Consider the following 23951-nt stretch of genomic DNA (forward strand, 5'->3'; position numbering starts at 1 on the left):
ATTTTTATTCCATATGATAAATGCCTCTCTGCCACTAAATATATTTTTGAGATTGTACTGCCCCCCAGTGGGGAGGAAAAAAAACCGTTCAGGAACGTTTCTAAAACCGTGTCGGTTCTTGAATGCAGCCTATACGGCTGAAATCACTCATGTGACCCGTTCGGGATGTTTTGTATTTAGCAACGTCATTGTAATCAGACGCCACACGAAGACGTTCCTGCAGAAGGTGATTGTCGCTTGGTCTAACGTTTACATTTAAAAATGGTGAAAGTAACATTTAACTCGTCCTTTGGACAACGGGATTTGAAGAAGGCATGCAATGCCGAAGCCCTTATTCCGGAGGAGAGGGTGAGTTGAGCTGAACTTAACCAATGTGGTTAATATTTGTTGCGAAGGCTGTTCGATGTGGATGACGTAACTTTGTAACAGTTTAAACAATGTAGAAACATAACTGAAACAAAGTAACGTCGATTAGAAACATGTATAGAGTCTTGATAATTCAACCCGTGACCCGAGCGACGTCGGAAAATGTCTGTTAAGCAATTATTTTTTCGGTAGTCTTAGTGGTGTTCGCAGTTGCTGGCCTGGACAGAACCGTGCTAGCTTTCTGTTTCGGTGTTGATTTAGTAGAGGCCTGTAACTGAAATGCGTGAAGATCATTCAGGTCGTCTTTCCTATTCATTCGAATAATAATGTTTGTGTTGGGTGTGTTTTTTGGTTCTGAAGAGTAAAAAGTAAATGCGTTTCATATAGACGCCATACACAAAGTATTGATCAAATTAAGTGTATTAGTGTCGAAGGTCGGTGTGAGGTCTTGCCTCCTGATAAAGCAATGAGAGGGAACTTTTGATAACAAAAATGCATGCTGTGTACAGACGTTTTTGTTAACCTATCAACTGTGAGTTAGTAGATGCTGTGTCCGTAATAAGAAGCCTGTAAGTCCAAACATCACAAGAGCCCGGATTCAGGTCTATAAATCGACGGTTGGCGCAGGGTAGTAATTGCATGTTATAGGGCCCGGCCTACCAATAAGCGCGCAGTTACACACTAAATAAAAATTCACTTTGAGTGCCCATAAAGGTAATGCATTCGGAAGGTATTCAGACCCTTTAACTTTTTTTCCACATTTTGTTACATTACAGCCTTATTCAAAAATCCATTCAACAAAAAAATGTACTCCTCAATCTACACACAATACCCCATAATGACAGTGAAAAAAGGTTTTAGAAATTTTAGCAAGTTCTTAAATTGAGGACTCCTGAGTGGTGCAGCGTACTAAGGCACTGTATAGAAGTGCTTGAGGTGTCACTACAGACCCGGGTTCGATCCCAGGCTGTGTCATAACCAGCCGTGACCAGGATGTCCCATAGGATGGTGCACAATTGGCCCAGCATTGTCTGGGTTAGGGGAGGGTTTGGCCAGGGGGCTTTACTTGGCTCATCGCGCTCTAGCGACTCCTTGTGGCGGCCCGGGCGCCTGCAGGCTGACCTCAGTCGTCAGGTGAACGGTGTTAACTCCGACACTGGTGCAGCTGCCTTCTGGGTTAAGAGGGCAGGTGTTAAGCGCGGTTTGGTGGGTCATGTTTCAGAGACGCATGCCTCGACCTTTCCGAGGCCGTTGGGAAGTTGCAGTGATGAGACAAGATCGCAATTGGGTATTAACGAAAAAGGGGGTAAAATACAAAAAAACAGAAATACCTTATTTACATAAGTATTCGGACCCTTTGCTATGAGACCTGAAATTGAGCTTGGGTGCATCCTGCTTCCATTGATCCTCCTTGAGATGTTTCTACAACTTGATTGGAGTCCATCTGTGGTAAATTCAATTGATTCGACATGATTTGGAAAGGCACATACCTGTCTGTATAAGGTCCCACAGTTGATAGTCCATGTCTGAGCAGAAATCAAGCCATGAGGTCGAAGGAATTGTCTCTAGAGCTCTGAGACAGGATTGTCGAGGCACAGATCTGAGGAAGGGTACCAAAAAATGTCTGCAGCATTGAAGGTCCCCACAGTACCCGCCATCGTTCTGGAAGAAGTTTGGAACCACCAAGACTGTTCCTAGAGCTGGCTACCCGGCCAAACTGAGCAATTGGGGGAGAAGGGCCTTGATCGGGGCGGTGATGGTCACTCTGACAGAGCTCCAGAGTTCCTCTGTGGAGATGGGAGAACCTTCCAGGAGGACAACCATCTCTGCAGTACCTTTTTATGCGTGAGTGGCCAGACTGAAGTCACTCCTCAGTAAAAGCACATGACAGCCCACTTGGAGTTGGCCAAAAGGCACCTAAAGGACTCTGACCCAGAGAAACCAGATTTTCTGGTCTGATGAAACCAAGATGAACTCTTTGGCCTGAATGCCTAGTGTCACATCTGGAGGTAACGAGGCACCGCTCATCACCTGGCCCATACCATCCCTACGGTGAAGCGTGGTGGTGGCAGCATCATGCTGTGGGGATGTTTTTCAGCTGCACAGACTGGGAGACTAGTCAGGATTGAGGGAAAGATGTACAGAGAGATCCTTGATGAAAACCTGCTCAGGATCTCAGAATGGGGATGTTAAACTTCAAACAGGACAACAACCCTATGCACACAGCCAAAACATTGCAGGAGTGGCTTCAGGACAAGCCTCTGAATGGCCCAGCCAGAGCCTGGACTTGAACCCGATTGAACATATCTAGAGAGACCTAAAAATAGCTGTGCAGCGACGTTCCCCATTCAACCTGACAGAGCTTGAGAGGATCTGCAGAGAAGAACCAGAATTTCCCAAATACATGTGCCGAGCTTGTAGCGCCATACCCAAGAAGACTCGAGGCTGTAATCACTGCTTTTCACTGTATCTGGGTGGATACATAGTTCCATTGGAAATAGAGTACAGGTGAGATTACAAGTATATAGAGAATTCATTCACTATAGAGAATCTGAGTGAGTTGAGGAATGCAGCAGCCAGGGACAGACCTGGGGAGAAAATGCCACTGTATAGAAAGACCTGGAAATCATGTCTGTTTCACCAGTAGGAGAGCAGTTTGGACAGTCAGACAGTTGATTAAAAGCTAATGTCCTGGATAAGACGTCAGGCTAGTGGAGGTCTGTGATCTGACCAGACACAGCATGGTCCACGAAGACCAGCCATGAGCCACCTCCTTATTCCTGACCTTTAGCCATGTTAATAAGCTAACCTGAAATTATTAGAGTGAGACGAGCATGGCCATCATTCAATAGCCCCTGTGTCTGTTGCAAATTTTGAATTCATGAAAATATGCACCTTGGTTTACCTCAAGCACGTCTCTAGTTGGGACTATCGACAGTGGACTAATGGGGTGTGGGAAAACAATGTTCTTCCACTAAAGTACAAGCATGAGGATCTCTCAAAAAAACTGATCTCCAGAGAGCTGTTGACATCCACTCTTTTGTTTCAATACGAACCCCACCCCAACTCTGCATAAACAACCAAGATCAGCGAGTTCAGGAAAAGGGCCTGCCACCAAGTTACATGTGCCTCTCGACTCCATAATATTAAAGTGAGGGAGCAAAACAACAGCGATGATTGATGGAGAGGGCTAAAAGATAAGGCAGTGAATGAATAATGGTTAGAAAGAATGTCTTGAAGTAGATGAAGGCATGATGGAAAGGAGGTGAAAGGTCACAGGGGGGGTTGGGGAGAAAGGGAGGGAGGATTGGCTGTTTGAATTGTACGTAACATCTCTCTATCACTACTACCATACTCCAACTGATGTCAACAGAACACACCACAGCTGTATTGTGACTAAGCAGCACTCTATTTGAATCACAGTTTGGCTATGTTGTGTTGGAGCGAATTATTATTATTATTATTATTATTATATATATATTTTTTTTAACAATAAAGAGGATTTATAGAGGTCAGTTTCCTTTAATGTTAGCCATGATTCGTCTGGGCTGATATACTGTTAATTGAGACAGGTTGATGAACCAATATTATGTAATGAAACAAACCGGCAGACCAGCTGTATTTAGGCCTTAATCTGTATGTTATAGAGGACCACAATGTGGGGGGGGGGGTCTTCAGGCTTTTTGTGTATGTATCTGCTGCTGTTTTTAATATAGGCCTATGCACTGTATCTGTTGCCTGGCGTAATGTATTTTAAATGATCAAATCAAATGTGCATGTAATGTTTTAGCTCTGTTTGTCTTCTCTCTCAGGACCTGGAGGATGGCATGCGGGTGCGTCGGCAGTCCAAGGTGTGGTGCTGGTGCATGTGTCTGGGCCTGGCTCTCATGCTGTCTGGTGTGGTGGTGGGAGGGGCCTACCTCTACAAGTCCTACATACTGCAGGTGAGATGGACTGTTGATTAGACCCCTATAATGCCATAGGCTAAACTATATACTGAACAAAAATATAAACGGAAGAATTAACAATTTTACTGAGTTACAGTTCATATAAGTGAATTGGTCAATTTAAATAAATTCATTAGGCCCTAATCTGTGGATTTCAGGGGCGCAGCCATGGGTGGGCCAGTCAATCAAAATGTGTTTTCCCCCAAAAAAGGGGCTTTATTGCAGACAGAAATACTCCTCGGTTTCATCAACTGTCTGGGTGGCTGGTCTCAGGCGATTCCCCCAGGTGAAGAAGCCAGATGTGGAGGTCCTGGGCTGATGTGGTTTCACGTGGTCTGCGGTTGTCATGCCAGTTAGACGTACTGCCAAATTCTCTAAAATGACATTGGAGGTGGCTTGTGGTAGAGAAATGAACATTCAATTCTTTGGCAAAAACTGTGGTGGACATTCTTGCAGTCAACATGCCAATTGCACACTCACTCAACTTGAGACATCGGTGGCGTTGTGACAAAACTGTACATTTTAGAGTGGCCTTTTATTGTCCCCAACACTGTGTAATGATAATGCTGTTTAATCAGCTTCTGGATATGCCACACCTGTCAGGTGGGTGGAATATTGTGGCAAAGGAGAAATGTAAACAAATTTGAGAGAAATAAGCTTTTTGTGTTTTATGGAACATTTCTGGGATCTTTTATTTCAGCTCATTAAACATGGGACCAACACTTTACATATTTTGTTCAGTATAGTTAAAGCTTCCTTTCCTTAGTTAGAGGACACATTTGCACACGCTGTGGGCTGGTTTCCCAGAGACAGATTAAGCTTAGTCTTGGACTAAGAAGCACTTTGAATGAACCACTAATCAGAAGATATTTCTGGGAAACCAACCCAGTGTGTGCTAGCTAGCTAACTATCTACAGTGTTGGTAAGGTAGAGAGTCGGGGTGAGAAGTCCTCACTGTCGTTGTCTTACCCTGTCTTCCTCAGGAGGACCGGGTGTATTTCTGTGGGGTGGACTACCGTGAGCGGGACTACATGGTTCAGGACGAGGACGAGGTGGCCCTGCCCTCTGCTCTGAGACACATCCAGGAGAGCGTCCGTGTGCTGGAGGAGGTGGAGCTAATCAACGTGCCCGTGCCTGAGTTCTCAGACAGCGACCCGGCCGACATCGTCCATGACTTCAAAAGCGTGAGAGGAGAACACTGCTACCCACACACACACACACACACACCAGGTTTCCATCCAACCTTTTTATGCGAGTAAAGAGCATGTCGGATAAAAAGTCACGACAGGCCTAAAAGGAACATTTGTCGGTAAACTTTCCAAATGCCGACAACACTAAATACGCTAGACATGGTGAGCTCTTTCTGTGTTATGCAAGACATGACGGTTATCAATATTTCCACCGACATATCGAAGTGAACTTGGGGTCACGCGATGACATGCACCTCCCACTGACTTGTTGGGGAAGCATGCAGTTTATTAGGCTACAGATTAAGTACATTTTGAACTTCAGAGTGGCGAACTTGCACGGTAATGAACTTCGTGCACCTTTCCAATAAATATCCAGGGTCTTATTCTGGTGACATGATCATCAATGCTTGACTGCCGTTTGACAAATCAAAATAGTCTCTCTTTTTTTTTTCTCCATAATCTTATCATGTAGGCTATACTCCCATATGTATCTGTTAGCTAGAGCGCATGTGGCAATACCAGAGTGGGCACTCGCTATTTAACGGTCTTTTTTTGGTGTGTGAGAACCATCCGAGTTGAAAATCCGATGGAAACCCATTTAACTTATGTTTTTATTTGGTACATTGGAATTTAACCGCAAAAGGTATTTTTATGTGCACTAAGTCATCAAGCATTGCCTTTTATCCGCAATAAGTCAATTTGATGAAATGCATCTCTGATGGGAAAATGTGGATTTTAGAATATTCACAAGAAAATCTGTACTTTTATTTTGGGGTGGCAGGTAGCCTAGTGGTTAGCGCGTTGGGCCAGTAACCGTAAGGTTGCTGGATCGAATCCCCGAGCTGAAAAGGTAAAAATGTCGTTCTGCCCCTGAACAAGGCGGTTAACCCACTGTTCCCCCGGTAGGCCGTCCATTGTAAATAAGAATTTGTTCTTAACTGACTATCCTAGTTAAATAAATAATTGGATGGAAACCTGATTTGTCAAACTGATTTGTTGTCTAGATAGACTGATGTCACATGCTGTATATCTAGCTGCTACCATTCATTTACGGCTCAGAGGAAAGCCATTCCTCCAGCGTATTAGCCGTCAAACTCCTATTTTTAGAAACTGGTAAGTGTTCAATACTGTTTTAATGAAACACGTGCTGAATTGACGTTGTTGAATGTAATCATGTGATCTGAGGTCTGAATGTAAAGTACCTCTGGGTGTTTTTGTAGTGTTGGATCTAATACCTTTCCTCCTCCTCAGAGGCTGACGGCCTACCTGGACCTGAGCCTGAACAAGTGCTACGTCATCCCCCTCAACACCTCCATCGTCATGCCTCCCAAGGACTTGCTGGAGCTGCTCATCAACATCAAGGTATCTGTAACTAACACACACACAGATGACTGGAGCTGTTTATATGCATTTCAAATAAAATCAATGAAATATTGGAGGACATTATGTTAAGTGTGTGATTTTTTTTCCCTATAGGCTGGTACCTACCTTCCCCAGTCCTACCTGGTCCATGAGCAGATGATGGTGACTGAGCGTCTGGAGAACGTAGACCAGCTGGGATACTTCATCTACAGCCTCTGCAAGGGCAGAGACACCTACAAGCTGGAACGCAGAGACACCATACTGGGTTAGTACTGCTCACACACACACCATACTGGGTTAGTACTGCTGACACACACACACCATACTGGGTTAGTACTGCTGACACACACACACCATACTGGGTTAGTACTGCTGACACACACACACCATACTGGGTTAGTACTGCTGACACACACACACCATACTGGGTTAGTACTGCTGACACACACACACCATACTGGGTTAGTACTGCTGACACACACACACCATACTGGGTTAGTACTGCTGACACACACACACCATACTGGGTTAGTACTGCTGACACACACACACCATACTGGGTTAGTACTGCTGACACACACACACCATACTGGGTTAGTACTGCTGACACACACACACCATACTGGGTTAGTACTGCTGACACACACACACCATACTGGGTTAGTACTGCTGACACACACACACCATACTGGGTTAGTACTGCTGACACACACACACCATACTGGGTTAGTACTGCTGACACACACACACCATACTGGGTTAGTACTGCTGACACACACACACCATACTGGGTTAGTACTGCTGACACACACACACCATACTGGGTTAGTACTGCTGACACACACACACCATACTGGGTTAGTACTGCTGACACACACACACACACCATACTGGGTTAGTACTGCTGACACACACACACACACACCATACTGGGTTAGTACTGCTGACACACACACACACACACCATACTGGGTTAGAACTGATGACACACACACACACACACCATACTGGGTTAGTACTGCTGACACACACACACACACACCATACTGGGTTAGTACTGCTGACACACACACACACACACCATACTGGGTTAGTACTGCTGACACACACACACACACACCATACTGGGTTAGTACCCTGAATAGTCATGTAATGACCATTTTGTGAAATTCCTTGGTGGACCTGAGAACACACAGCATTGTACTCTGGCCAATGAACAGGTGCTATAGCATATGTTTCTATAGGCCTACATGCCCATTTTGATACATCCTTCTTCATCTGTACCTTGCAGGCAGGGAAAAGCGTGAAGCCCTGAACTGCAGGACAATCCGCCACTTTGAGAACAAGTTTGTGGTCGAGACAGTCATCTGTGAGCCTTAGACGGGAGGGGGGACCGGCTGCTTCAGACAACCAATGTATAGTTTCACTCGCTGTCTACAGTGAGATTTTTAACCCTTCTCTCTCTCCCGTATCACCCCTCATAGATCCTCTACTCTTCTGTACTGCTGGTAGTTTTGAGGGAGAGTTGTCAAGATGATTCCAAGTCGATACTGTTGTATAAGGTGTAAAACTAATGAATTTTCCACTTTGTGTAAAGTACCATTTTATTTGGGGTCAACTCTTCAAAGAATAAGATGTGTTCAGCTTTTCTATATTTTGTTGGAATTGTTTTCTATCTTTACTTTGGGGTTTAATGTTAAAGAAACTAAGTGTTTAAACAGACACTTAAGCCAGTTAATTACACTTAAGGTATATAACTAGATTGATGAAATATAAACTCAATGAGAGTATGCATACTTGAGCATAGAAAATGAATGATTTTTGTATCAGCTGTCACCAGTACAGTGCGATGAAACAAAAGGAATCTCGCACCACAGGTCCGTCTGAAAACGGACTGTGTGGTAACTAACTTGTGTATATAGTCTGTAAAAAGGAAGATTAATACCACAATAAATCTTAATCGTTTTATTGTTTTTTGTTATTGTTTTACAAATATGATATTTCTGAAGTTAAACTTTTTTTTTTACTGTGCAACACAATGGCATTATGGACTGTTTTACTTGACATCCAAAGAGATCTTGGGCTGAGGGAATAGAACACTTGTTCTTACACAATGATATATTCTCCATTTACACACTAAATGAATGGCTCCTCCTGGAGTAGTCGAATCCCATAACTTTATTGATCTTCAGACGTTGGGATAAAAGTTGACATGGATTTAGCTTACACGTTAGTCTTTGGATGAGGCTGGTTTAGTAGTACCTGGGGTTGCATTTAGCGTTGCACAGCGTTGTGGAACATTGCAGATAGAAATGTCCTGAATAGAGCTGACATGAGTCCTTATGCTACATGTCAGAGGCATGTTTCTTCTACATAACATATCTGAATATTCAAAAAGGTTGTGCTCTGCTGACTGTGCCCCTAGGGTCCAGTTCTGGGGCTGCCTTGAAGGGCCAACTGGGTTTCAGACACCACTACAGTATTAAGAAAAATGGCATGCAAGACTCAAGAACAGACCCACTTTTAATAAAAAATAAATGATTTGACTGACAGACAAGCACAGAGCCCTCAGACACGGCCAAGCACATTGGAAATAATACTTGTACCTCTATAGAGAATATAAACACTCAATGCATCAGTTTCAGTATGATGGAGTCATTGAAAGGTTTGTGCCGGTTTGTTGGATCATTTCTACAATCAACAGCTGGCTTTTATGCTCATTTTAATAATAGTCCTCTGAGGCAATAATACAGCTTATTTTAAATGTAATTTCAGTAACAATTCACTCTTACTACAAATGTGCTTTCAATCCCAAACAACTCAAAGATCTACATTCTCAAACCCATCCCACTGCCTTTTTTTATTGCAAATGGAAGTGACACCTACACACACACACTTCAATATGGCACAAGCTTCCTTTATCACCTCCTATAAATGCATCATGAAACCCTACCTGTCAACAATGGGTGAATATTTCAAACCAAACCAATAACCACACCATATCTAAAATATTAAGACAGGAATAATATAGCAGGAAAGGAGACTAATGAATAATTTTTTTAAAAGCATGCCGTCTGCCACGCTTTGGTGAAGACCCACTACAATAAGAACGAATTAGCATCAAATATTGAAATCTTTGATGCAAATGAGTGGCCAGAGTATTTATCTACCTAAGAGGCTCCCAGACAGTCCCTCTACCAAGACAGAATAGATTGACTTTGCCTGTCTTGACAAGGTAAGGCAAAGACTTAAGACTCACTAATTTTGCAATTTGAGTTATCCTTCCACTTTGGGCCAGATGGCTGTGTTTCTCAAACTTGTTTTGTGCCATGGAAGCCAACGTCTTCAATTAAAACTAGAACCGACCAAAAGGTTGAGAAACACTGCACTATCTATCCTGATACTAGAACTGGCCTGTGAAGTAGTGACTGAGCATGCTCTAAGCTGCCATAGCTAGCCTTGGGCCAGAACCAATTCATTAACTACTGAATCCAAACTGAAGAGTTTCAAAATGGGTGTTCAGGTGAGTTGAAAACAAATCAGTTTCAGTCTTTTCCCCATTCTTACCCACCACTGTAATATCTAGCTGTTATAGTCTATATTTTGTCAAATGTAGACATACAGTATGTGCTTGTCTTGTCAGTGGCATCGTATAAAGTTCAAGCGCAACAGTCCATCTCATCCCACTAACCAATAGGAGCTCCTTCTGGTTTTAAATAAAAGAAAATCTGAGTCTAGAAAGGCTCGGTGAGTGGCAGGAGAGAAACTATTGGAAAAAGCATTCTCATCTAGAGAACTTCATCAGGATTATCTGACATCTATCACTATCCTTAATCAGCAGCCCTGGTCGCCGTACCATCCCTCCCTATATAATGCATGGTCCAAATAAATACAACTTTAAAGTAAGGGCAAAAGGAAATGAGAAAAATAGTTTTTTAAATCACAATAATCCTTGTGGCCTTCCTTATAATAATAGTACATAAAAACCCACCACCATACAGTCTCATATCATTCAAAAACACAGGGAATATCTACAAGTGGCCGGTGTACTTCATCTGGTAGACCGGTTGAGGATAGTTGCGTACTCTTCATGAACCCTCGTCTCTTCCACAATGTGATCATGCTCTGCCTAACAAAGTCTTTGACCTTCCTCTCCTCTTCCTCATTCGGCGTAGTGCATGATGGACTCGACGTAGTTCCCGGGGAAGAGGCCGGTGGTGCCACTCATCGTTCCTTCGTACCAGCCGTCGTCGTTCTTCTTGATGACGTAGATGATGGCGCCCTCGTTGAAGGACAGCTCGTCCTCCTTGTCCGCCGCGTAGTCGTAGATCGCCACCACTGTCCACCAATGAGAGAGGAGGATGTTAGAGGAGCGAAGAGGACAGGAGATGGCTAGAGCACAAGGGAGGGCGAATGAAAGAGAAGAACAGGAGAAGTGGATAGGGCATGTTTAGATCAGGGTGGAAGAGAGAATCACTTGCTACCTTTCTCCATGTAGGTGCGTGGGGCCCACGGGGGGTCCTCCTCTGCGTAGGGATCATTGTACTCCACCACGGCCGACTCTTCCTCCTCCTCCTCATCATCATCCTCATAGTCCTCTGGAGGTGGAGGGGGCGGGGTGGGTTCCTCAAACACCGCTTCTTCTACAGGGGGCGGGGGAGGGGGCACGTCTGAGACTGGGGGGGACACAACACAGTCAGGAACCGTGTCTACATTCCACTGGTTGGTTAGTTACATGTGGATTGACACTGGCATTCCCATGCATGTGGCGGTAGGGCTGGGGTGGTTGTTTGGGTATCCATGCTGAAAGTGTATGAAGACAAACTGAGAATTCTGGGGGAAAGGAGAACACAATACCAACGCACACAGGTGGGAAGTTTATTTCAGACAGGTAAACCGAAGTCGATGGATAGTTCAGCTTTGAAGTAAAGACAAAAATAGACTCACGTCATGAGTAACATAAACACATGCACGACGGAGCCGCTGCGAAGACCAGGCAACAAGGCGGAGGAGCTAAAAGCCACTTACTGGTCTCCTGTACCCGAGCCACAAAGCCCATCAGAGGGAGCTGAGGAGTGATCTGCATGGAGGGGGGAGGGGGGGCAACAAGAGGACCTGCTATACACACACACACCACAGGAGAAGCAGAGAGAGAGCGAGAGAGGAGAAAGAAAGAGGGAAGAAAAAGAGGAGCAGATTGTAATTAGGAAAGAAAGGAAGGCAGAAAGAGAGAGAGATGTGGTGGAATTAGAATTTAGAACATGATAGAAGCCAGATAGATCAGTAGGCAGACTAGGCATTAAAATGGCTAAATCAAGAGCGGGAATCCTTTCACACAAAAAAAGACAGCGAGCTGCCGAGACCTAGGTGCTTTGTGCCTTCCCATAGGTTCGCCTGTCTGCTGAAATCAAATGGGAGTTTTCATGTATGAATTCAACAATCTAGTGAGGTTCTGGGAACTCACAAAATGACAGTTTGCTTCCACAAGAACTGAACATTTTTGTCAGCTTGTATTTAAAATGTTTTTTTTTTTTTTTAACCATAACGCTAAGCCAAGTAACAGAAATTATTTGGCCCGGTATACATTTTGTTTCTACAAATGAGTTACAGGGTGGACAAGGAGCACAAACGCTCCAGGATCCAAACCAGACAGTAATATATGAAAGAAAGCTTTAAAGAGGCAGACTCAATCTAAATGAGAAATATCTCTAAACACAAAAGCCCATTTGAGTTCTGGTAGGAGTGATCGTGTTGCTGGTCAGGGCTGTTACCTGGGACCTGGTTGAAGTGGGGTCCTCCGTTGGGCTGGTTCAGGGCCAGGGGCATGTTGGGCTGACCCGTCAATGACGCGGGCCGGCGGTACGGCAGAGACCCCCCCACCGCAGGAGGGTTCTGTGGTTGCACCGGTCGGTTCATGCTAAAGAACTGGGGGGCACCTGGGGTACAGACAGCAAGGGGAACCAGAGAGAGATTTTGGTACGGTGTAGCTATGTCACTGAACTTATCACTTCTGTTTCCCATCATGATGCACTTCATTCATGGGATCGATGTAAGCACTTTTGGTATTCAGATGTCTTATCATCATGGCATATTTCAAGTCAAAGACCCTTTTCAACATCACTTACTGTAAGAACACAAGGACAATTTAACTCATGCACAAGGGGTGATGATGGCATGCAGGTGGTAACTGGGGGCGATGGGAGAGAGTTGCCCTAAGAAGGGAATGAGAAAGAGACGCCCAGAGGAAAAAGGAAAAGACACAGTGACAGATCAGACAGTGAGAGGGAGGGTGATGGAGAAACTCTGATGATGCATGGGTGGAGAACAAACAGCCCACGTGACAACATGCCCGCTGGTACACAGACAGATACAGGTCCTGGGATGATGGGAGAGATGGACGTGATGCAAGGGTGAGGGTGGTGGGGGCACTCACCTTGTGCGGGAGTGCTGAAAGCAGCAGGGCCGGTGCTAGTGACGGAAGTGGGGAGCTGGGGTGGGGGAGGGGGCACGGATGGACCCTCAGGAGGGGGGGTGGGGGAGGGGTTAGGAGCTAGAGAGAGTACAGGGAGGCCATCAGGTGGGACGGGAGTAGTGGTGGTAGTGGGAGGTGGCTTAGCAGGGTTGGGAAGGGCAGGGGCGGTACCTGCACCATCAGCAGGTGGGAAAGGGAGGAAAGCAGTGGAAAAAAAGAGGAAAGGAAAGACAGGAGAGGGAGATAAAGACAGGTGCTCAGACACTATCAAGGGGGAAGGAAGGAGAGAGTTTAAAGCAGTCTGACAGACAGTATTGCTCCTTAGAGAGCTAGTAGGTGGAGCTTAGACAGTGGACAGGGCATGGGGCCAGACCTTACCTGGGAATGCTGTGGGGGGCGGGGCAGGCGTTGGCACGGCGATAGGCAAACCCACGGAGCCGCTGCCGCTATTCTCTCTGCTGCTGCTGCGGCTGCTGCTGCTGGGGTGGCTGCCTCCACTGCTGCCACTGCTAGTGATGTTACACAGCCCATCACAAAACCCAGTCAACACCCGCTGGCATTAAGTCATTTATCGTCTAGATTAGAGGTTATATACTTTGTAGGGCCAGTTCCCCAGATACAGATTAAGCCTACTACTGGACTAAAAAGTACTGTAATTTTTTTGGTCCAGCGCTAGGTTTAATCTGTGGTGCAGGAAACCGGCCCTTAGAGCCCTATTGGCATCAGAGGACCTGCAAGCACAACCTACCAAACCAAGGTCTCTCCTGGCCCAAAATCCTGCCCCCCACCTACCTAGCACTGAACGGATTTAAATGAACAGCTCTGCTTTGAGATGACATGTACAGCAATAAAGAAATGAATAAAACGTCACAAATTACAACATGACATTTAGCGGTGGTCGACTAGTGAGAGATGACGTGACAAAGACAGAGGCGCGACAAAGCTGGAGGCATCTGAAGAAAATCAAGGCGAGAAGGAAAGAGGAGGAGATTGGAGACAGGGAATGAGTGAGAAACTGGATGGATGGAAGAAAGGACCAACGCATAGGTAGGTTGAGCAGAAAGAACTATGTCTTGTTTAATTTAAGCCAAGGTCAATCATTGCTACTATTAGTTTTAACGTCAGTTTCAAACGTAGTAATGTGCTCAGAAGGAAATAGAGAAGGGACTGACGGAGAAAGGGGATCAGCTGTATTCTCTGGTGGCAGATACTCTGTCATGTAGTCCTAAAGATCTTGTTCTCACTGCCTGGTAGGAGCCTCAGTGACACCCAGAGCTGCTCGTGCTTATCTGATCTCAATTTCCTCTGCTGTTACGCAGGTGATAAAAATACATTACTTGGAAACAAGAAACCTATTTGAATACATGTCTATCTGAGCTATACATTCGTTCTGTGTGCTTGGTGTAGTGCCTATTCAAAGTGTTTCAGACCAGTTTTTATAGTGATATTATTATATTAAGTCCTGTGGGTAGGGTTGGGAAAAAAGTAGTTTAGTAGCATCTAGCTAGTGTCTAATCTATTGCAGCAGATCTTTACTACAGGGCAGTTGAATCTAAGCGGTTCTGTTCAGTGAGTCCAGGGCCGCTCGAAGTGTGTTCTAGACGTGTTTTTAGCTAGCGGTGTGCTGGGAGCATGCGGGGCGGGGTACCTGTACGTGCGGTTCCTCTGATTAACAGACGCAGTGCGTGCAGGGCTCTGCTGTGGGGGCGCCATGTTGCCATGGCGCGTCGGGCTCGAGACGTAGTCGTTAGGGACAACGGGAGGACGCACCGGCTCGAGTGTCCTATAGGGGGAGTGGCGCCTGCGAGGGGAGGGGTATGAGAGGAGTTTAACATCCACAAGTGAAGGGGGGGGAGACAAGAAAAGGAGGACAAACATGGGAACCAAAATAAATAAAAGAGAACCAGTGCAAACTCAAAATGGGGTGTAGGTGGGAAAAGGCATTAAATCCATCAGTCGTATCCACAGCTGCTGCTGCTTCAGTTCTTACACAGCCCAACATCAACCGAGGATAGTGATGTCTATTGATGTGCTTCAGTGGAATAAAAAGCCTCAAAACTATGAATGAGCAGCCAAGTATATTCTCCCCCTGTGATTGTGTAAGGGATGGAGCTTTGAGCGTTGTTGCCATGGAGAGCTGAACAGCCCGAATTAGAGTTGAGGGGGGAGGAGTCACATGACGTCACCCATATGGGGGTGGGGACAAAAGCAACCAAAACACCACAGACAGAGATGCCTCCTCTACACCAGAGACTGGACTAGAGCAGTGTGTCATGGACGACTGACATGCGTCTCGTTTCAGGGGGGACATGTTTGAAGGTCACACACACACACAGCGCTTAAACATTAGAAGAGACATAAAAACAATGTTATAAACCATTACATACATTACTGTTATGGACAGGTCTGTAGAGGGGGATACAAACTGGACAGGGACACATAACAGGACAGAGCAACAATAACAGTAGCCCATAACGTCAATAAACAGATTTGAAGATATCCATTCACTGGAACAACCACACACCTGAAGAAATTAGGTATGCACATTCATTATATCATCAAACAGCATATCATGTGCCACAGGCTAGCTTTGACCTTTTCACAAAGAGGTCTGCTCCAAACCTTAAATAAATGTCACTGAAGGTCGTTGCTGGGTGGTGAGGGGGTAGCCTGGTCCCTAGCCCACCATAGGAGGAGCAGAGGGACAACACAGCAATCTGTAGCACAAAGGGACACCTGGTGCCTGCAGGATCAGATCTTGTCCATTGATGAACATGTTTTAGATGTCTGATCGTGGTTGGCTGAGACTGAAAGCATGTTTTTCTCAAGGACGTGAGCAGCATGGACAGGAGTTGTGGCACCTGCCACGTTTACATACCCAATGGTTCCCTTCCCTGACATGGGTGGGCTGGGCGGCTTCTGTGTGGGTGGGTTGGTGCGAGGGAGACCTGCGGCTCCGGCCTTCGTGTTCTGAGCACTGGCCTGTAGGACACGGTGAGAGAGGTTACAAAAACAACAACAGGGAAGTACTAGTCAACAGAGCAACACAACATAACGTGGGATCAGACAAAACACACTCTGGTCTTACACGCACACCAACTGTGTTTTTAGGCTTTACATTTCGTTAGAAATCCTTACCTTAAACCTTAGCAACCACTAGGTTCATTTTAAAGGCAAATAAGTGATGCAAAGAGAGAGAAAGAGAAAGGAGGATTAGTGACTAATAGTGAGAAAATGCACAGAAACACATGTAGCAACGTTATAGGACTACAGTCCACAGATGGTGTTAGGGAAGCAGCGAACAAGTCACACACTGTCCTAGACAAAGTGACTCACACCGTTACCACCACGCCCTTGTGCTTATCCCAAGGGCCTACTACTGTCTTTGTACCAAACAGAGGGGAGTTCCCCAAAACTATTGTCGCACTAAGATCAGTGTTTGTCCATGATCTTAGTGCCACAAAAGTTTGATGAAAACTCACTCCAGTACAAAAATAAAAATGTACTACTATCATCAGAAATCCAGTCGGTAAACGTCAATGCTCCCTGCTCCCTACCTTGACTCCGTGGCCCATGTCATCTAGCAGGCTGTAGTCAATTGGCTTGCGGATATAACGCACCGGCCTCTCCGGATTGGCCGGAGCAATGATCTTATGTGTGCGAGAGGTGTTCTTATTGGTGGTCAGGATGCCAATCTCCCGCCTGGCCACTTTCTCTTTGTGGATGTCCACTGTCTGGGGCCGCACAAGGGGCAGAAATACAAGAAATAGACTTGAACAAAACAGCTTTTTGAACTAGGCCTATAAAGTAATTTTTAGGCTATATGGATGTGTGTGTGTGTGTGTGTATTTCGCCACACGTGCATCCACGTCCAGGCAGCCGTACCTGTGAGATGTGGTTGATGGAGGACTCCATGCGGCGGAGCTGGGAGGCCTGAATGTCAAGCATCTGCAGGACATTGTTGGCCAAGGTGTTGATCAGGTAGGCTACGCTGGCCAGGGACTGGGTGGTGTAGTTCTTAGTCTCTTCCAACGCTCTGTGCTTATCTGGTGACTGAGGAGGGAGCGTGCGAGAGTGAGTGAGAGAGAGGATGAACAGATAGACATCAGTAACAGAGAAGCGAGAGTAGAGAGGCAATAACAAAACAACAAAGCCAGGCAGCATAAAAAGGAGAGAGTCGATATCATATAAATAGGATCTTGCAGGGGCTGAAGGATGACAAGGCAAGCCCATATGTTTTCAGAGGGAAACAGAGTTTCCTGGAGATTAACCTTTCCTTGCTTTTCTGACCACAACTTCCCTTGTTGACAGTATGTACTGTACGACATTACTTTTCTCAAAAGCACAACCCTCTACCCTCCCCATCTGCCCTGAATTCCATGGACGGTGTGTTAAAGACCGACTGAATGCAGGGATTCTGGCATGCGTTTCTCTGCCGCTCATTAAGAAAAAACGAGTTCTCAGGCTTGGGGGTGTGGTTCGATGTGGAAGTTACTGATGTTTGTCCCCCATGAGACACCATAGGAACAAAGCCAGTATTACTTCTTCAAAATAGTCAATGATTCTAAGAACTCAAGAAATATGGAATTAATTGAGGTTTTAGTCGTGCAGTTTTACATCTAGTTAAGGTGTTTGGTGCAGTATTTCTCAAGTTAAAAAAAAAGAAGAAAATGTGCGACGTGTTATCTCACGTAAACAAAGTCAGATCCGTTGCACTGACGGGGAGGTCTGTCTCACTGTCTGCGGTAGGATTGGATAGAGTGCAATCACAGCAGCTGTGTATCCCGTGTCAGAGGGCAAGTGAGCATTGTCAAAATCAAAACCCAACCCTCAAGTCATGACGAACTCACTTACAAAACTCCTTTTGGACAAGACTGACTTCATGAACAAAATGATCCTAGTTCCACTGTGTAGTCAATGTTGACACTAGAACTAATGTGTCTGACTAATATCGATGCCACATAGGCCGTTTTCTATCAGAGAAGATGTTCATTGCCTTCAGATGCGCTTTAATAGTGAAAACTAGGCAGCCTCAGTCACGAATTCCACAAATACACACGCATGCCTTACAGGGAGTCAAGAGCACCACTAAGGAATTACATCTATTCTCAAGCATGAAGACAAACAGGTTGTCAGTAATCAAAGAAAGCTGCAGCTGTAGTGCACTGGGATGACAAGAGCACACAACCTCTCAAACTTGTAGCAGTCTCAAGATCAACTGACAGCATTCTTCAGATCATTTTTTATTTATAGCCAACCTGCAATTAACTCTGACGAAAACAGGTTTAACTCATACAATCCGCTCAAACTTCAGCAAAAAAATTACTGACAAATAGGCCTACATCAGGTAGACCAGAGCACTTCAATCGAACCTCTTCCTAACTGCGTGGCTTCACACAGTTCCAACTCCATCAAGTTGGCTGACTACACGACAGTTGTAGGCCTGATTACCAACAACGACGAGACGGCCTACAGAGAGGTAGGCAGGCACTCAGGTAAACAACCTCTCCCTCAACGTCAGCAAAACAAAGGAGCAGATTGTGGACTTCAGAAGGAACCAGGCTGTCCTCATCAATGGAGACAGTCAAAAACTTACATTTTCTCGTCGTACACATCTCAGAGGAACTGAAATGGTCAAACTACACGGATACCGTGGTGAAAAAGGTACAACAGCGACTCTTCTACCTCAGGAAGCTGAAGAAATCCGGCCTGTCCCAGAGGACCCTCAGTGTTCTACAGGAGTACCATCGTCATCCTACTGTCGGCCCTTCCACAACGGACATTTACCCTGCCCCCACCCCTAATGGACATGTATCCTTACTACAGTTGTAAATATGTATAATAACATTTGTATTGTTATTATTGTTTCAGTCACCTCTCTTTTTGACCTGCACAGTTAGTGCTCAGAGCTTAAGAATTTCACTGTACCCTGTAATTACTTCTGCGACCCTGTGTATGTGACTAATCTAAAACAGAAGAGCAGTGATCCATTCTGTGACTAACTATATAGGCAAGGCCTATTGGGGAACCAGCAGACTTTTATTGAACGATCTCAGATTAGCCTAATTAAATATCTTGAGTCCTGGATGGCGCAGCGGTCAAAAGCACTGGAGTTCTGAGGCGTGTCACAACCAGCTGTGACTGGGAGCCCCATAAGAGGGCGCACAATTGGCCCAGCGGTTTCCGGGGTAGGGGAGGTTTTGGCTGGTGGGGCTTTCCTTGGCTAATCGCGCTCTAACGCCTCCGGTCGGCATTTGAACGGTGTTTCCTCTGACACGTGTGTCTGACATCCGGGTTAAGCGAGCAGTGTGATAAGTAGGCGGTTGAAGGGCGCATGACTTGACCTTCGCCTCTCTCAAGTCCATTGAGGAGTTGCAGAGAAGGGAACTAATTCAGGGAGACTAATTCTGGGAGAAATTATTTAAAAAATATGCTTGTGGCCATACCACCCTGAACATGCCTGTTCAGGTTCGGGTCTGGTTAGTACTGGGGCGGGAGACTTCCTGGGAATACCAGGTGCCGTAAACTCCCTATTTGTTTTAATAAATACCAGTATGGAGTCCATGCTTGAGTCGTGTGTGTGAGGATGACAGTCATGATCACAGCTGGGCAGAAGCAAGATCACAGGTCAAGACATCTTCATGCTAATTTTCTTTTCCTTATCTTTTAAAAAATATATATTTTACCCCCTTTTCTTGGTATCCAATTGGTAGTAGTTCATATCTTGTCTCATCGCTGCAACCGTACGGACTCGGGAGAGGCGAAGGTCGAGAGCCATGCGTCCTCCGAAACACAACCCAACCAAGCAGCACTGCTTCTTGACACAGCGCGCATCCAACCCGGAAGCCAGCCGCACCAATGTGTCGGAGGAAACACCGTACACCTAGCGACCTGGTCAGCGTGCACTGCGCCCGGCCCGCCACAGGAGTCGCTAGTGCGCGATGAGAGCGTCGTCCCTAACCCGGACGAGGCTGGGCCAATTGTGCGCCGCCCCATGGGCCTCCCGGTAGCAGCCGGCTGCGGCAGAGCCTGGGCTCGAACCCAGAATCTCTGGTAGCACAGCTAGCACGGCGATGCAGTGCCTTAGACCATTGTGCCACCCGGGAGGCCTAGTCATGTTAATTATTAACTAAACCCAATAATGTCATTGCGCATTCAGTGCCAGGACGTTTGAACACTGGTCACTTTAATATTTACATACCGTTTTACCCACTTCATATGTATATACTGTATTCTACTCAAGGTTCATCCAATATAACTACTGCTGTACACACCTTTCCTATTCATATACTGTCCATACAAACCATTACACATATGATTTATATACATCAAATTTCAAATCAAATCTATTTTTATATAGCCCTTCGTACATCAGCTGATATTCTCAAAGTGCTGTACAGAAACCCAGCCTAAAACCCCAAACAGCAAGCAAAGCATGTGAAAGAAGCACGGTGGCTAGGAAAAACTCCCTAGGAAAAACTCCCTAGAAAGGCCAAAAACCTAGGAAGAAACCTGGAGAGGAACCAGGCTATGAGGGGTGGCCAGTCCTCTTCTGGCTGTGCAGGGTGGATATTATAACAGAACATGGTCAAGATGTTAAAATGTTCATAAATGACCAGCATGGTCAAATAATAATAATCATAGTAGTTGTCGAGGGTGCAACAAGCACGTCCGGTGATATACATATACACCGGACTCTGACAATGCTCATTCTGATATTTCTTAATAAAAATGTTGGGGATGTGTGTGTGTTGTTAGGTAAACTGCACTGTTGGAGCTAGAAACATAAGCATTTCGCTTCCTTGCGATAACATCTGCAAAATACACACTGGCCAGGTTATTAGGTAAACCACCTCGTTCACAAAAATGGTTCACTCCTACAGACAGTGAGTCACGTGGCCATGGCTTGCTATATAATGTAGGCACAGACAATCGAGGTATTCAGTTACTGTTCGATTGAACTTTAGAATGGGCAAAACAAGTGACCTAAGCAACTGAGCGTGGTATGACTGTTGGTGCCAGGCATGCCGGTTCCGGTATCTCAGAAACGTCTGGCCTCCTGGGCTTTTCACGCACGACAGTGTCTAGGGTTTACTGAGAAGTGTACGACAAACAAAAACAAACAGTCAGCGGCAGTCCTGTGGGCGAAAACAGCTGGTTGATGAGAGGTAACAATCGTGCAAGCAAACAGGCGGTCCACAATCAGGCAAATAACGGTGCAGTACAACAGTGTGCAGAAAGGCATCTCGGGAATGAACAACTCGTCGGTCCTTGTCACGGATGGGCTATAGCAGCAGACGACCAAACTGGGTTCCACTCCTATCAGCTAAAAACAAGAAGAGGCTCCAGTGGGCACACGATCACCAACACTGGCCAATTGAGGAGTGGAAAAACCTTGCCTGGTCCAACGAATCCCGGTTCCTGTTGCGTCATGCTGATGGAAGAGTCAGGATATGGTATAACCAGCATGAGCCCATGGTCCCATCCTGCCTGGTGTCAATTGTACAGGCTGGTGGCTGTGGTGTAATGTTTTCCTGGTACATGTTAGGTCCCTTGATACAAACTGAGCAATGTTTACATTCCCCCAAAGAAGTCCAGTTGTTCTGGAGGAAAAGGGGGGTCCAACCCAGTACTAGATGGAGTACCTAATAAACTGGCAACTGAGTGTAAGTGTACGCGACCAATACAATGAGATTTAACAGAATTAAAAGTTAAAGGATAGGTTACAACGACCAACAGCCAACTTGCTACTTAATATTCTGAATTTAGTTATTTGTAACTGTAGGATGAGAAAGTGCATGCACTGCAGCCTCTTTTAGCCTAGCTAGCTAAAGTTAGCTAGCTTCTCCCGGTTTAATGCAGTCCTAGACAGGTACTACATAATCATATCTGATGATAAATAACCTAGCTATGGCAGCTATTAGTATACTATAGGGCGAGTAGGCTTTGATGGTTGCTGTCTCATCTCTCCCTCCTCCCCATGTCACTTGCTCAAAGTATGGCCCCTCCCCCGCCTACTATAGCAGCACCTCTTTCCCACCACTTGGCTTTATCAGATCCATCACTCGGATCGGCTTGGATTCGACCGGGTCTATATGGAATGGGTCTAGTTGTCCTCGGGTCCCTATATTTAAAAATGAATTTATGCATATCGGGTCAGGGTGGGAAAGCCCAGATCCATTTCGGAACCCGCCCAACTTTTTGGACCCGTATAGACCTCTAGTTCCAGAGCAGTGGCACTATTGACAAACGTTTCACACTCGGTGTCAGAACCTCACTTTATATTAGGAAAAACGTACTTCATGGCATGACTAACGTTATGAACAATTAAGCTTGTTCTGCCACTGCCAGATCCACCAGTAGTCTATGAAACACAGATGTATTTTCCCACTCTACAGTCAGTAGTACACGAAGTTCGGCATTGATGATACAGGGTGTCCTATCCAATCTGCAGTGACTTGCTTTGGCACACATAAGGCTGTAACATTAACGTTAGCTAACTAACGCTAAATATTGGCAGGAGAAGAACGCTTACAAGTGCCACACATGGTATATATATTTTCTTCACGACCAATGTTAACAGCTAGCTAATGTTGACATGAGTTGGGAATTTCAAACCCGTACAACTGGAGAATTTGACAGCAATGGCAGCTAGCAGTGCAGCTAACAAGAAACCGTGGCTAGTTGGAATTAGCTAGCTCGTTTGCTATAGTCATAATTCGTTAACTTGTGGCTCATTTGGTTTTCTGGTATCAGAACGTGTCCCATCATTTGATATCCAATTAAATTCCTTACTTATTTACCTTAGCTGAATACCTTGTGTACCCCGTCACGACACTGTCAATCATGAAACCAGCTGTGCCCAGATAATTCGCGCTAGCTCAGCTAGTTAGCACAACTAGTTAGCTAGCTAACTAGCAAGCATTATTTGGTTGGATGTAAACAGCTAACGAAGTCAAGTTAGTAAAAATACTAACAACTACATAAACGCGAGAAATTACGATACATGTGTGACGGTTGGAGAACGGCAACCAATGTTTTCAAATTATGAAAACCATAGCTAGTTAGCTACGTTCCGCACGAAGTAGCTAACTAAGGTTAGCTAATTATCTATAGCCTAGCTTGCTAGCAGGAGCACCCTTGCAGTTGAGTCGCTGCACCTCATCCGCAAAGCTCGTAGGCATCACTTCGCCCACCGTCAAAGATTATACTTGTAGAATATATAATGTTATAAAATTATCATTACCTGAACATAGTTGCTTTCGCAATACTCGGCAACTCTTTCCAAATTGGTAAAACTATCTAATAAAGCACTACGTCCAGCTGGAATCTCCTCTTCCAAAAGCATTTGTAACTCCGCCATTTTCACATCTTTAGCAATCAATGCATGCCAGATCCCAGCCTCTCCAACACTCATGCAGAGGTGGCGTTGGGCATCCCAAGTATGACGGAGTGTATGACAATCTGTGACAAATTTAAGTGGATATGATACGTAGATCTTTGCTCTTTCAATTCCTTGTCAATTTACATTGTGACTGGTTTAAATTATGAGAAAACCTCAAGATTCTGTTTTGAAAGGAAACAATACCATCTGGAAAAAGGCTGTTAATAAAT

At 45.3% G+C, this 23951-nt stretch overlaps 2 protein-coding genes across 20 annotated transcripts; one reads left to right on the plus strand and one right to left on the minus strand.

Annotated features, from left to right (window-relative positions):
* Positions 1-77: 77 nt before the first annotated feature.
* On the plus strand, positions 78-8831 carry LOC106575184 (integral membrane protein 2B). The gene is made up of 6 exons (XM_045698838.1): positions 78-348; positions 4179-4310; positions 5297-5497; positions 6755-6865; positions 6980-7130; positions 8157-8831. The coding sequence occupies exons 1-6, from the start codon at positions 262-264 to the stop codon at positions 8243-8245; spliced, it is 771 nt and encodes a 256-aa protein (XP_045554794.1). The 5' UTR covers positions 78-261; the 3' UTR covers positions 8246-8831.
* A 539-nt stretch (positions 8832-9370) lies between these two features.
* LOC106575181 (abl interactor 2) lies at positions 9371-23796 on the minus strand. 19 transcript variants are annotated; one of them, XM_014151485.2, is made up of 12 exons: positions 23584-23796; positions 17223-17390; positions 16895-17071; positions 16476-16493; positions 16216-16319; positions 14986-15138; positions 13716-13846; positions 13299-13508; positions 12637-12801; positions 11894-11983; positions 11350-11541; positions 9371-11203 (listed from the first exon to the last, which is right to left on the minus strand). In XM_014151485.2, exons 1-12 carry the CDS (start codon positions 23752-23754, stop codon positions 11028-11030), a joined length of 1755 nt encoding a protein of 584 aa, XP_014006960.1. In that variant the 5' UTR covers positions 23755-23796; the 3' UTR covers positions 9371-11027. The 19 variants fall into 19 exon arrangements, with proteins under 19 accessions (XP_014006960.1, XP_014006959.1, XP_014006958.1 ...); XM_014151484.2 differs by having other exon boundaries at positions 11894-11980; positions 13299-13517; XM_014151483.2 differs by having other exon boundaries at positions 13299-13517.
* Between the last annotated feature and the right edge of the window lie 155 nt (positions 23797-23951).

The sequence above is a fragment of the Salmo salar genome, chromosome ssa17, assembly GCF_905237065.1.
Source record: "Salmo salar chromosome ssa17, Ssal_v3.1, whole genome shotgun sequence".
NCBI lineage: Eukaryota > Metazoa > Chordata > Actinopteri > Salmoniformes > Salmonidae > Salmo > Salmo salar.

Excerpts from the sequence above, each read along its gene's own strand:
- LOC106575181 (XM_014151483.2), bottom strand. The coding sequence starts at position 23,754 with ATGAGTGTTGGAGAGGCTGGGATCTGGCATGCATTGATTGCTAAAGAT. Across the intron at positions 11,984-12,636 it reads CCACTTCAACCAGGTCCCAG|CAGGTCCTCTTGTTGCCCCC; the intron begins GTAACAGCCCTG and ends GTGTGTGTATAG. Across the intron at positions 11,204-11,349 it reads ACGCACCTACATGGAGAAAG|TGGTGGCGATCTACGACTAC; the intron begins GTAGCAAGTGAT and ends ATTGGTGGACAG.
- LOC106575184 (XM_045698838.1), top strand. The coding sequence starts at position 262 with ATGGTGAAAGTAACATTTAACTCGTCCTTTGGACAACGGGATTTGAAG. Across the intron at positions 6,866-6,979 it reads AGCTGCTCATCAACATCAAG|GCTGGTACCTACCTTCCCCA; the intron begins GTATCTGTAACT and ends TTTTCCCTATAG. Across the intron at positions 7,131-8,156 it reads ACGCAGAGACACCATACTGG|GCAGGGAAAAGCGTGAAGCC; the intron begins GTTAGTACTGCT and ends TGTACCTTGCAG.